Source organism: Mustela nigripes, chromosome 1, assembly GCF_022355385.1.
Source record: "Mustela nigripes isolate SB6536 chromosome 1, MUSNIG.SB6536, whole genome shotgun sequence".
In the NCBI taxonomy this organism is placed as follows: domain Eukaryota; kingdom Metazoa; phylum Chordata; class Mammalia; order Carnivora; family Mustelidae; genus Mustela; species Mustela nigripes.
The window spans coordinates 142,408,052-142,421,633 of record NC_081557.1 but is presented as its reverse complement, the minus strand read 5'-3'; the positions used below and the strand labels follow the sequence as shown (position 1 = coordinate 142,421,633).

At 37.1% G+C, this 13,582-nt stretch overlaps 1 protein-coding gene across 10 annotated transcripts in view; it reads left to right on the top strand.

The window, feature by feature from the left end:
- The window catches only part of RAPGEF2 (Rap guanine nucleotide exchange factor 2), a 249,798-nt gene that overhangs the window by 64,204 nt on the left and 172,012 nt on the right, over positions 1 to 13,582 (top strand). For all 10 annotated transcript variants that reach the window (XM_059374445.1, XM_059374406.1, XM_059374435.1 and 7 more), the window contains exon 2: positions 10,468 to 10,538. In XM_059374445.1, coding sequence (XP_059230428.1) covers positions 10,468 to 10,538 — 71 coding nt within the window. The remainder of the gene's footprint in view (positions 1 to 10,467; positions 10,539 to 13,582) is intronic.

The window sequence follows — 13,582 nt, the reverse complement described above, 5'->3', positions numbered from 1 at the left end:
TTTATTTTCAAAGAAAGCAAAAAAAATATGATTATCATCGTAACATAAAGGAGAGCTCTTTAAATTGTGTAGCTAATTGAGAATCTCACCATATTGTCCTTGTTTTTTTTGTCTTGCCACTCACTTGCAAAAATGTTCCTGTGGACCTACATTTGGAGCCATCTCACTGTTCTTTGAAATTTGTCTTTTACGAGGAAGGGGAAATTGTATAGCTTCTTTTCCCTCTTCCTGTCTGGATCCTCTTGTTCTGGATGCTGGGGCTGATGCAGAAACCCATTTACCCTTTGTAACGCTGGCTCTGAAGTGGCACACCATTTAAATTGTGAACATGTTTCATAGGAAATGTGGAGCTGGGAGCCATCTTCCCGCCTTTTGTTCTTACCTCCCTGTCTGGTTGTGATGGCTTCTCTGCAATCCTTGACTTCACAGGATGGTCACTGTTGCCATAGAAGTGCTCTTTACCCATCCTTCTGATTTTTGGAGAATCTTGGTAATGATGGTCCAGCAGCTTCAGAGGTGTGTGTGTGTGTGTGTGTGTGTGTGTGTGTGTTGATGTCAGAGTATTGCTGTTCAGAAGGCCAAGTTTGTTTCTTGATGGAAGTCATGGAGTCCCACATGTAAACCACATGTACACATGCACAGATTGAAGCTGTCATTCCTGCACGGTATATCCTATCCTCTTGGGTGAGGTGAAACAGTTACAGTAGGATAAGGAAAAAGACGTGAGGTTTTAGTTTCAACGGAGAGTTCAAAACATGATTGAAAGGTAGGATGCTTCAGAAAGTATGACCTGCTGTCCCTTCTAGTTGAATCCTTGATTCAAATTTTATACATATGTGTGTAATATAAAATATATTCTGTGTATATGTTTCTTTAATTCTTGCCTGTAGTTGAATAATACACTTGCTTTTCTGTAACTGTCGCCCTCACTCTACCACCACCTTACCTTTTATGGACAGATCTGAATTTTGAGAGTACCTAAATTTTTTTTTAGCGTTTAGTTAATTTCTGACTAATGTGGTTGGAAGTCTTTAATTACATATGTAGACTGTTCTCATTTGCTTCTCCTGTTCTCTCGAGAAATAGAAAAGCTTGAGAAAAAGTATAATATTGGTGGTTGACTCCTCAGTAAAACATTCAAGATGGGAAAAACAGATGTCAAATTATTTTTGTCTTTTGTCCTAGAAAAATGGCAGCAGTAAAGTTTTCTATATTTAAACCTGCTTCCATTCAGAAGCTCTTCCTTTCTGCTAAGAGGCAATAAAGAACTTGTGTCCTCAGTGACCTGTTTTGCTTTGCTTTTATTATGTTAGGACTGTCTAAACTCCACTGCTGTAGGAATATTGACACATGTACAGTTAGTGATTCAAAGTAAGTATCGTTAGTTGAGCTTCTGGAATTAGGTCGTTACTTGAAGCTTGCGTCCTGAGGGTGATTTTTGTAGGCCCTAGGGCCCCTTGTTGCAAAAATTGTGTTCAGTGGGTTGGTGTACGTCAGCTACCCTCTCCCACCCCAACTCGACAAGGTTTCTACAGTTTTTACCCGAGCCAGACTGTCTGGGAAATGAGTTGAACACCAAGCTGTAGGTTCTAACTGTGTTGTTTAGAGGAGTGTTGGGGAGGAGAGAGTATGTTTGGTTGATTTTTTTTTTTAATAGAAATGAATGATAGTCCAGGTATATTTTATTAGAGCGGTATGTGCATGTTTCTGTGTTTACGTGTGTGTGTGTGTGCATGTGTACGCCTGTGTCCAGCTGATTGAGCTTCTGGTTGTTACTCTTAATCAGATGTTTAAATGTTAATTGAAAGGTAGTCATTCACTGCTTGCTAGCTTAATCATGGATAGCAAAAACCGGGTTAGCATTAAATTTACTGGAAATAATTTTCTAGTGTGTTATTCTGTACATGTGAAATTAAAATTTCACTACATAATTTTTTACTCTGAGAAATTAGAGTTAGATAGTGACTTTAAAATGAAGATATGTTTTGTTTTTGCTGCCTAGGAGATGTGAATTCTGGGAAGCTGTAAACTTGGTAGTAATGCATTGTTCTGAAGGGGAAATACTGATACTGACTCTTGAAAACAGGAATCGTGGACTGAATTAGACACTTGATATTTTTCTCATTCGTGCAAAAGATGAGTTTTTTAGTTACAACTAAATTGTTGATTTTCTAATGAGAAACTTTAATCTTCACAAGTGAAACTTAATTGCTTCGATGGCTTTTCTCCCTTAGGATATGAACATGAACATAGGGCGCAATATGCACCCTAAGTTGTTCAATGTAATGCCACTCATTTAGTAATCATGAAAATTGCCTTGTGATGTCTGCTGTTGCTGTAGCTTTTAACTCTTACATTTTCTTCAGTGAGAGGTAAGCTCTTTGAGAATGAGGATAGACTTCATCTCTCTCTTAGAATTTATGAAGTACTTTTTTTTTCTATCTTCTTCAGCTCATCTCCCCTAAAACGTAACTGCTCTTAAGTCTCCCTGACACTAACTTGAAGTAGAGGAATCTTGGGACAAGGGTGTGTTTTGTTGAACCTAGATGTCTATCTTGTAATTGTCATTCAGTAATTCAGGAGAGAATACCTTCGTAAGTACTTTTGTCTCAAATTTAGCAACTGTTCAAAAACTCTTTTTTAAAGATATAAGGGATGCTTTCTTTGGTGGAAAGCACCTGAGGAAATTTTGGTCAAACAGAATAGCTTGAATCTGTACTTTTTACTTCCAGAATTCCTTATGCATGTGTCTTGTAAAGATACAATGCTGAAAAGCCTGAAGCTGGGAAATAAATCCAAGCTGTGTCCAAGATGATCAGTAATACCATTTTTCTGTGTTTTGATATGAGAATTAGAATGAAATTACAATTCTGAGAGATTATTTCCTTTCAGGTATAAATTAGTAAGCTCAGAAACAGTCTTCACAGGACTTAAGGTTGAAATTGCTGTTTAAGAACTTAAGAATTTTACCGAAAATCATACACTCCACCGTGGATTTTTTCCATGAATTGTGTGATGGTGTAACTCTGGGATATGAAGGACTTAGATTGCACAAAACACTTCAGCAGTGTTATGATTTGATTTTTTTGTTTTGTTTTGTTTTAAATGCTCTGTTGCTTTGCTAGGACATGTGGGATAGGGAAGCTGCTTTAAAATAAGGTTGTTCCTGCTGGGGATGATTGGAATTAAGTGATTTTAATGGGTGTGCTGATGGATTTCTCTCCCCCCGCCACTCCTTTTCATTAGAGGCACAAGGGAAAGGACCTGTTGTTTTCTCAGATGATCTTAAGGAATGCTTTAACCACTCAAATCTCTTAAGTATATATGTAATGGAAATGTACTTGAGACTAATGAAGGAGATTGCAAGTCATGGAAAAGGACTGTTGGACCTGACTGCCCCCTTGTGGCCCTTTACAGAATTGTCTCGGACTGTAGGAGTTTTGCACAGCTCTCAACACCAAGGTTGAAAACCTGTTTTCTCCCTTTTCTTTTTTCCGTTGTGATTCTCAGGAGTATTCACTTTAAGGTGCTGTATACCACCACCCCTGCAGGAAGGCTGCCCTTTCTTTTCTTTGCATCTTGTGCATTCACAATCTGTTGATAACATAGATTAGAAAAAGGTGTAAAATAGAACAGAGTGACTTTGTTCAAGGTGCTTATTGTCTAGTTGAGGAGATTTTAAAATGCAAACTCTTGAAAGTAAAGAGGCTGCACAGAACACATGTGCAAGGTCACGTATAAGTGGCACAGGAAGTAGGATCTTTATTGGCTCAGAGAGGAAGTGCACACTGCAAAATGGGGTCTGGGAAACATGCTTTTCACTAGGGTGAGAGGGACTTTGTGAGACTGGACCCAAGGATTGTTGGTCATTTGTATGGAAAGGGTGCAAGAGATTGTTGGTGTTTGGGCTTTATTCAGAAGCCCTACTGGGAGGGGGTGGTTTGGAAGCAGGAGGTTTGAATGGGACGGGCTTGAAACAGTGCACAGGTAGATGCTCTGGAGGTAATAGGCATCTTCTGCCTACCAAACCTGATACAAAAATTGGGATTTATAAAGCAGACAATTTAAGGGACCCTTTAAAAGTTTTATAAATAATTCATTTGACTATATTTTTATATTTTTAGAGATACATATGGAAAGGGTACATTAATTTGTAAAAATTATGATGTATATGATTTCAGGACCATATTTAATTTTATATTTGTAGCATTACTGTGTGCTTGTATTCTGATCTCATAGGTAAGAAAATCAGCTACAAGTTTCCAGCGGTCTATGTGTGCCAAGTGTTGTTTTGAAATAAAATATGTTAGCTATACAGCCTAGCTGAGTAGCTAGTATTTACTTTATTTTGCAAATATAGTCTCTGTAGGCACCTGAAGTCACACATCTTGGCAGTGATGGGGATGAGGATGTGAACTCTGTGCCATTTGACACCCAAACCTATGCTCCTTCCATATCCTTTTTAGGATAATTGTTTTATATGCTTTAGTGTACAAAAGTGGAGAATCTTACAAATAAAACTTTTCAGCCTTACCACTGTGTCAGTAGACACAGAGAAACTTGCAGACTTCTCACCTTTTTGCCCTCTCCCCCATTTGGCTATGCACTTGGGTTTGAGCCTTGAATATTCTAGCTTTTAATGTCCTTATTAATAATGTTTAAGACATAGCTCTGTAATTCCTTGTTAGTGATCTTTGGCCTACAAGGAAAATTACCTTTTTGTCTTTGCAAGGGAGAATAAATTGGCATCAGTACTGATGCCACTTAAGCAGGTTACTTCTTTCTTACATTTAAATCTGTAGGTGCTTAACCCTGGGGTCTCCATAGGCCTGCTAATTATAGCATAATCTTGGCCTTAGTCTCTTTGATGATTGAGATAAAAAGTCTTTTTAAAGAATCAACTCCCCCCCCCCTTTTTTAAATTTATCTTATAACTGGAGGGTTATACCCCTTGACCACCTTACTACTTACAGTTTAAATACATAGCTTCATAGGGCCTCTGACTGACTCAGTCTGTGGAACTTGTGACTCTTGATCTTTGGGTTGTGAGTTTGAGCCCCACACTGAGTGTAGAGATTACATAAAAGTAAAATCTTAAAAAAAATACATAGCTTCACAAGATGCATATCTTTTTTTTTTTTTCCCCCTCGTAGTGCAGTGCAAAATACTGCCTCTCCTGTTTACAAAGAATCTCTAGAGGAAAGGAGGAAGGAGTGCACAACACTAATTGTGGGAAAGGGTAGAGGAATACTTCTCTTTTCTCAGATCTCCAAAGATTGTATTAAAATATTTTGTAAGTTGTTGGCAAATCGCCGATTCAGGTGAACAAGTGAAATTGAAAGCTGGTTTTAAACGCACTATAAATGTGCTATCAGTCCGATTATATTCTGAATGAGCCTCTAAGGGGAAATTAAAAAAAGAGCCCAAGATGCAGAAAACTTTCCTTCTGACTTTCCTGTTAGAGCTGTGTTGTGCTTATAGACTCCAGCAAGAGGGTTGGTGAGGTTGTGGAGAACTAGAGAATGCTTTTGGGTTTTGATATGTGGTTTATGTTTGGAGCAAAGGTTTGTTTGTTTGTTTTTATTTTCATGGAAAATTGCATTCCAGTTGCCCTGTCAGTATTCTTGTCTGCTGGGCTGCAGTGTTTTTATGGTCACCCAATCTGCTTTTAAATAGCATCTATTTTTGTAAAAAGGATGTCCTTCCTAGGGTAGAAGGAAAAGCTTATTGTCCCAAAAAATGCTGCTTCCTGGTTAAAGCATCATGTTCCTGTTTGTCTTCAAGACTGGAAAAATTTGGGGAAAAATAACTTTCATTTTTAAGGATCCTTTAAAATAGCTGTGGTCATGTGAATTGTATTTGTCTTGGGAGGAGCAGTTGGGGGATTCTCAGTTTGCATATCATAGTTTCTTGACTGAAATGTTGGTTGGGATACTTCAAGTGATTTAATGCTCCAGCATTTGTTTTTCTGCAGTCAAGTTTGTTGAAATGTAACTTCAGTCTGTGAGTATCTGTTTGCATAAAAAAGGCACTTATAATCCAATAATATAACTCCCTGAAGGTCCTACATTTCCTTGTTTATCTTCAGAGAAAGCCCTTGCTCTGTGATGCAGCAAGCAGGTCTGCTTTTCACTGGGGTTTGCAGATTCCATGTTGGTCCGAGAGCTAATCTTCCTCAGCACCTCACCCTTCTGCATCTTTGTATGTTTGCTAAGTAAAGGCAATTCCATGCCAATTTGTAGATTATTTTAATAAAGACCAACTCTTAAGGGGAAACGAGGGTTAAAATTTAGAGGTGAAAAGTGAAGAGCAGAGCAGTTAGGGGTGACCTCTAAGGGCAAGGAAGCGGGTGGAAGTGGTTCCTGGACAGAGCTGGGTTGCTTCACCTGGCCTCTCATGCCCCCCATACCTCTTCCCTTACCCTGCTGATATTTTTCATTTCTCTTGGTTGTGCTGCCTGCATACATTTACAGATCTGTTTAGACCATGCAAATGCAAATGGATGCAGACAGCTCACTGGGAAGACTCAAGCTCCCCCCACCCCCGATTTAATTTTAATTTTTAGACCAGGGCATTGATACCTCAGTATGAGGTTTGGGGTAATACAAGATCGCTGGACACATGGGGAGAGGGTAGGAAAAAATGCCTAGGAAGATCCAAAAGGTCATCTTGCCTATTTCAAAATATTACTTGGTCCACTTTGCTCCTAGGAAAGGAAAATAAGAAAGCTTGTCTTCCTTTTTGCCTTTCAGTGTTATTTACCTTACTTGAAATCCCTAATCATCACTAAACCTAATATTTGGCCACTGTGCTCTTTATTGAAGAAAAATTTAGCCAGAGTCTTTATTCCTGTAGTTTACATTTCTTCTGCTCACCTCCAATGTTCTCTGTTTCCTCAGAGTTAGGAGGAGAGATTTCCTGATGCCTTTTCCAAAGCTTTTCTGCTTTTCCTACCTACCCAAATCTATGATGGTTGTATTCATATTGCACAGTGAAACATTAGACTTACTTGTTGCTGCCATCTAGACATCACTTCTTACCATTCCCGCTATTAGTTAACAACTAAGAGATCTCATGTTTAGATAGAATGTATCTGTAAAGTCATCTAATTCAAGCTAGGTAATATTGCCTTCCATTTAACAGCTTCATTTAGAAGAATGTCTGTTCCTTGAGTTTATAAGCTCCTTATGACATAAACCATTTAAAATAAGTTTCTTTTGAGATGACTTATTCTAGGAGTAATAGAAGAAACTGGACATAATCATTGAATTCATTTCAAGCGTTGAATTCAATTCAGGAAGTTTAGTCTCTTTAGATACCTGAAGTGTATGAAATGGTTGCCTAGGATTCTGATTGTGTACTGTGTAAGTGACATGTTTAAATGTATTCCCCTGAAAATTCACATCATGATTATGTGAGCTGCAGATGTCTTATTTATGCAGTGACATACATATAGATTTGGTCATGCAGTGGTGAGGTAATGCAGTCCCTTTCCTTCACACTCGGAGTTTCATAATGCAGGCTCCTGTAACAGCTTTCTGACCCATTTACTGATGTCAGTGACTTAGAGGTGAGAACACATCATTGTTCTCTACGTTTTTTAACTAATCCACTATCTTATTTAATTTTCAGGTTATAATGATACATATTGCCTTAAGATAAATAATGTAGTTATTGTCCTTAAATACACTTTATATAATCATATAGGTTGTACATTCATACTCAGTTTTGCATCCATACTGACGCATGTGACGTAACAGATTCAGGAAGGTATCCCCTGAACAATGAAACTCTACAGTGTTAAAAAACAGCATATTAATAAAGTGCCATTTCATTAAGGGCTGTGCTCTTTTACTTTGATTTTGCTGGGTTTGTTTGAACAAGACAGTTGATTATTTAAGACGTGTTGTCTTTTAAGACTTTTCAGGGTGTTTTTCCCCCTCTGTTCCTTTCCTAAGCTTCCAAATTCTTGCTTCTATCATGTTTCTTTTAGACTTCTCCCTTCTCCAGCTTTAAAAAATTTTTTATTTCTTTTACTGCTCTCCCACTATACTGCTCTCCTACTATACTTTTTTTTTTTTTTTTTTTGGTCATTGTAAATTTATTTGGTTGGTGAGTGTTAAATGAATGTGAATAGTGTTCTCTGTTTGCTTAAATAAGAATGTTGTAGATCTTGGGCAGGTTATAACCCAAGGTTGATAGGTAATTCAGTGAAATATGTAAGACTTTAGTATTAGATTCAGAATATAAGCTCTTCAGAAACAGGGGAGCGGGGGCAGTCTTTCCATACTATTTAAATATGGCAAATAGCACACATATTTATAATATCTAAAATAGAATATGAACTTTAGGATTGTCCAGAAAGGCCCTTATTATAGCTATTAAAAAAAAAAAAAAAAACTCAATAATTAGGACACTTTTTTTTTTTTAACATGGGGAAATTTTATTCAAGATATGTATTTTTAATTTTTCTTCATCTATATAAAGATTTGGCAGCATGGGGTCCCATGCTAACCTACAGAAGAAAGCAGTCACTTTAGACAAGTCACCCCAGATTGCTCCAGTCAATTAGGACACTTTTTATTGATTTTCACTACATGCAAATAGAACATTATGATTGGAGTCTGATTACTTCTAAAGAAGGAGTTTATTAGCTTTAGGAATGCAGACTTTGTTAACTAGATGGTGGGAAAGTTTTGTTTTAGCTTTCTTGTTTGTATTGAATTTATAGGGTCTAGTTTTAGGTTTCAGTCTTTAAATAACTTTAAATAGGCTTGTGGGGTGCTCGCTTCGGCAGCACATATACTAAAAAGGCTTGTGGGAAATAACAAGGATTGTAGATGAATAAAGTGGAAGACCCATCAGTTTATTTGGAAGTTGATCACCAGAGGGTGGCACTTTAAATGTCTAATAATTGATAAATTTTAAATTTGGACAATTTAGAGCTATAAATAAGGTTTTTATTTCCCCTTATCACATCACAATATTGTTTTAAGGACTACATTATAATATTTTAGGCTGTAAACCTCCTTAGCATCCTCTTAAGAAGGTTTGAATTTCTTACCTAGTTGTTACCACTATCCCTTAACTGTGCCCTTAATATTTGAAATTTAATTGCACATATAGTTTGAATTGTTTAGAAAGGTATTCATAAGGCTACAGAATTTTTTTTCTTTTTCTTTTTTTTTTTTTTTTAAAGATTTTATTTATTTATTTGACAGAGAGAAATCACAAATACACTGAGAGGCAGGCAGAGAGAGAGAAGGAAGCAGGCTCCCTGCTGAGCAGAGAGCCCGATGCGGGACTCGATCCCAGGACCCTGAGATCATGACCTGAGCCGAAGGCAGCGGCTTAACCCACTGAGCCACCCAGGTGCCCCCAGAATTTTTTTTTCTTAATTAAAGAGGATTAAGGGACCCCTGGATTGCTCATTGGTTAATTAAAGAGAATTAAGGGACACCTGGATTGCTCATCAGTTAAGCATTTGGCTTCTGCTCAGGTCATGATCACCCCAGGGTCCTGGGATCAAGCCCTGCATTGGGCTCCTTTCTTAGCAGGGATCCTGCTTGTCCCTCTGCCTCACATTCCCCCTACTTGTTCTGCTCTCTCTCTGACAAATAACATCTTAAAAAAAGAAAAAAAAGAGAGGATTAAGTTGAACCAAAGTAATATAAGACTTGTATACTGAAAAGTGTAAAACATTGTTGAAAGAAATTAAGGAAGACCTAAGTAAATGGTAGAACATCCCCATGCCATGGGTTGTAAGACTAACTGTTGTTAAGATGGCAGTATTACCTGAGTTGATCTACTGACTCAGTGCAATCCTTATTAAAATTTCAGCTGGCTTCCCCCACTCCCCCCTATGGATTGCCCACCCATGCCCTCTTCCTATGGCTCTTCCTCTGGGGTGAGGAGGGTGCAGTGGGTGTCAGAGCCCAGAGGGCAGGGGAGGATCATGCACTTGGCCTTCACTGGATTCTGTGCCATGATTCAGTGCTGCTGTGGCCTCCAGCAAAAAAATAAAAATAATAAAAATTATAGTATGTGAATTATATCTCAATAGAACTCTTATTTTAAAACAAAACAAACAGGATATGGGCATCTGGGTGGGTCAGTCAGTTAAGCGTCAGACTCTTGGATTTGGTTCAGGTCATGGTCTCAACAATGGTGGGAATGAGCCCTGCCAGGGGCTCCAGGCTGGAGCCCACTTCAGATTCTACCCCCACCCTACACATGCGCTAACACACACACTCTCTCACTCAAAATAAATAATGTCTTTTTAAAAAAATGATAATTTTCCAAGTTTCTTAAAATACTTATTTTCATAAGTTTAAGCCAATTTATTTTATATTTTAATACCCTACTCTATATCCCCAAGGTGGTTGAATGGATGACATTTGTGTGATTTAGCTTTTCTCTTGATTTTTCTTAAAAAGTCTAATAATTTCTATTTTTCTTTTCAAACAGGATTTGGAAATAGTATATTCCTATTTACATGGTATGGAAGCCTTATCAAACTTGAGAGAGCACCAACTTAGGTAAGTCATTTTACAATAACTAATAATGGGATGCTGGAGTTTTATATGATACTTTATTATGGTTAAGTAGGTTTAGAAATAACTTACAAAAACTGCCTCATCTAGCCTCTGTAGTTGGTAGTATAAGTTTTACATCCTTATAGTAATTTTTTGACATTTCTGCCATAGTGATATCCTCTCTTCCTCTGTATCCTGCTCCCCTCCCTCCTCATCTAAAGGAATAAACACTACTTGGTGAATACCCCAAAAGGACTATTATTTGCTGTCCTTGCAAACAGAGATCTACATTTTAGCATTTAGATACATAGGAAACCAGAATGTTTTTAACCATTCAAAGAACAATTAGGTTCATTATTTTAGTATGTTTTAGGTCTTGGCATGGCATTAAGTTAACTGCCTTTTTTTGGTAAGCACGTATAAAATCTTACAGATTCTATTCTACAGTGATAGAGTAAGCTTAATTATGGTTATCTGGGCTATACTAAAAGAACAAAAAAATACAATCCAACGATTTTGTCTTAACTGGAACAGACTATAAAGGACCTTGGGAAGATGAATTATATATAAACACCAGCAAGGACATAGAGAAGGGTTTGTTTCCTCCAACTGTAGCTAGTTTTGATACTAGCAGTTTTTAATTATTGAAAGAATACTTTTTCTGTATATTTTCCCTTTACTCTTTAAACACTAATTAATTTGCGGGCATGTCAATTTCATATTTAGTTGTTAATTGAAAAAAGTGTCAAGAGGATTGAGTACTTCTAAAATTTAATTTTTGATGAAAATCATTTAAATTAAAGTAGATTGCAGGTTAAGTGTTTAAATATTCAAGTTTTATTGTAAAGGGCAAAACCATTGGGAATTTAGAAGATGGCTCAAATTAAAGTAGGAATGATATTTAAAGGGTCTTTCATCTTGTGTTTTTGGTGACAACTACCCTAAGAAGAAATTTTAGTACTATTTGATTGAATGTAGTTAATCTGCAAGTGCAAATGGAATTATGGAATAAGCAAATATAAATGACACATTCCCATGTGTGTATAAAAGCACACATGGGTAATATTTAAATAATGTTTACACATATTGATTGTATAATGTATGTCTATAGTATATGTGTTTGTAAAATTATTTAGGTAACAGATTCTGTGCAATAGAATAAGGACAATTTTAATACTTCTTTTGGAAATTTTCAAAATTATGAAAGTAAGTAGTGTGATGAAGTCCATTAATCCATCAACCCAACTTTAGAACCACCAATTTTCCTCTGTTTCAAAGGGAAATTTTTTGGGTAGAAATAACCGATTAATTCAGTGGTATAGTTGAATCTATTTATACTTTAGAAAGTCTGTTTTGGAGACTATACTATGGAGACTAAGACTATGTTTAGTTTGTTGGCATGAGCTGACAGGGAGGGAACTTTAAGATGTTTATCTTATTCTGTTTATGTTAAAAATCATTTGTTTCTGATATTTATGGAAAATATCTGCTGAAACTAACTTCATTCCCTTTTTAGAATAAGATCAAGATACCAACATGATTAATAACAAAAAATAGAGTTACAGAAAAATACAATGACTTGGATAAACTACTTTACAGTAGCTACCATTTCTAGGAAAAATATCTTATTTAGATAATATATTTTTTGATAGATAATATTTTTTAGATAATATATTATTTGAATTTTATACATAAAAATGTTATGCCTGGGATTAACAGAGGATAGTTAAGACTTCCACATAATGGAGGTTTCTGGTTTTAGAAAAGAAACAGCAGCACTTAATCAAGATTTGAAAGTTTGTTTATTCAGTGTTGGGTAATAGAACATTAGTCTTCTCTGAGGGACAGCAGAGGCTTTCATTTATTTGAAAACTATAGCTTTGCATTATTGTGGCCCACCCATGTGTAAGCAGTAAAGCGCTTCTGAGTGTTAATTGGTGGGCAGTAATGACCATGTTGCTGTAAGATCACATATTCTGTGCAGTTTATAGGTTTTCAGGTCTTCAGTTAAAAACTATATTTTTTCAACATTTTATTTTTCTAACATTTACTCCCTGAATCCACATGGATTAAAAGCAGCATATTTGCCAAAAGGGCAGAGGATGCTATAGTTAGGAGAGGAGGTCAAAAATCTGAGAAAGCCAAGTAACACTCTGGACCTAGTCAGTGTTGGAAAAAAGAGCCTGCTGAAATATATATTCTTTAGCATTACATGTCAGTGTCATTATTGTTATATGAGCAGTTTTAGATCATTAAGAAACCACCAAATTATGCTTATTATGCTCTTGAGGAATTCAGGGCATATCAGTGTGCTTTTTGTAAATCATCCTCCAGTGATGTTCAAAGATGACCACCAGTTTTAGTACTTTCCCCATTTATTTGTCTTATAGGAGATTTCATTGTGATTGTCTGAGGGTACTGGTTAGGTTGATTTATTCAGCCAGCAGTCATTGATTGTGTGCCTACCATGTGCTGGACCCTGACATAAGCCATGGAGATAGACTGAAGTAGTCCAAGACTCTGCCATCATGGAGCTTATGTTCCTGGGGGGCAGACAAGAGCTGAGTAAAAGGGGGTGTGTTGTTTCATTCAGATGTTAGTGTTTTCAGCACAGTGCAAAGCCATAGCTCAGGAGACTCAACCAAGGGTAGGTTATAGTCTGCTGAGGCTGAAGAAAAGACCCAGAAGCAGTGATTGAGACACAAGTTCATGGAGGGAACTTATGTACAGGGAATCCAAGAAAAGCAGACTGGACAAAACACCTGCTTCTGGGACCCACAGGTGATAAGTTTTTATAGTGTAGCAACTTAGTCTAGCAGCTGTCTATAGCCCTTCCCCTCCTTCCATGGCCAGCATTCCAAGGAGCTCAGGGCCCACCATCCAGTCCCTCTGGGTTGGCCACCCCTAGAGCTCCTACCTTGAATGCTGAGCAACATGCTCTTGTACATACTCTGCTTGGTTGGATTATAAAGGGAGGGTGAGATCTCTGTATTCTCAAGATGGTGATTCACAGGAACATTTGGAGTGTGCTTGTACAAACTAACTTT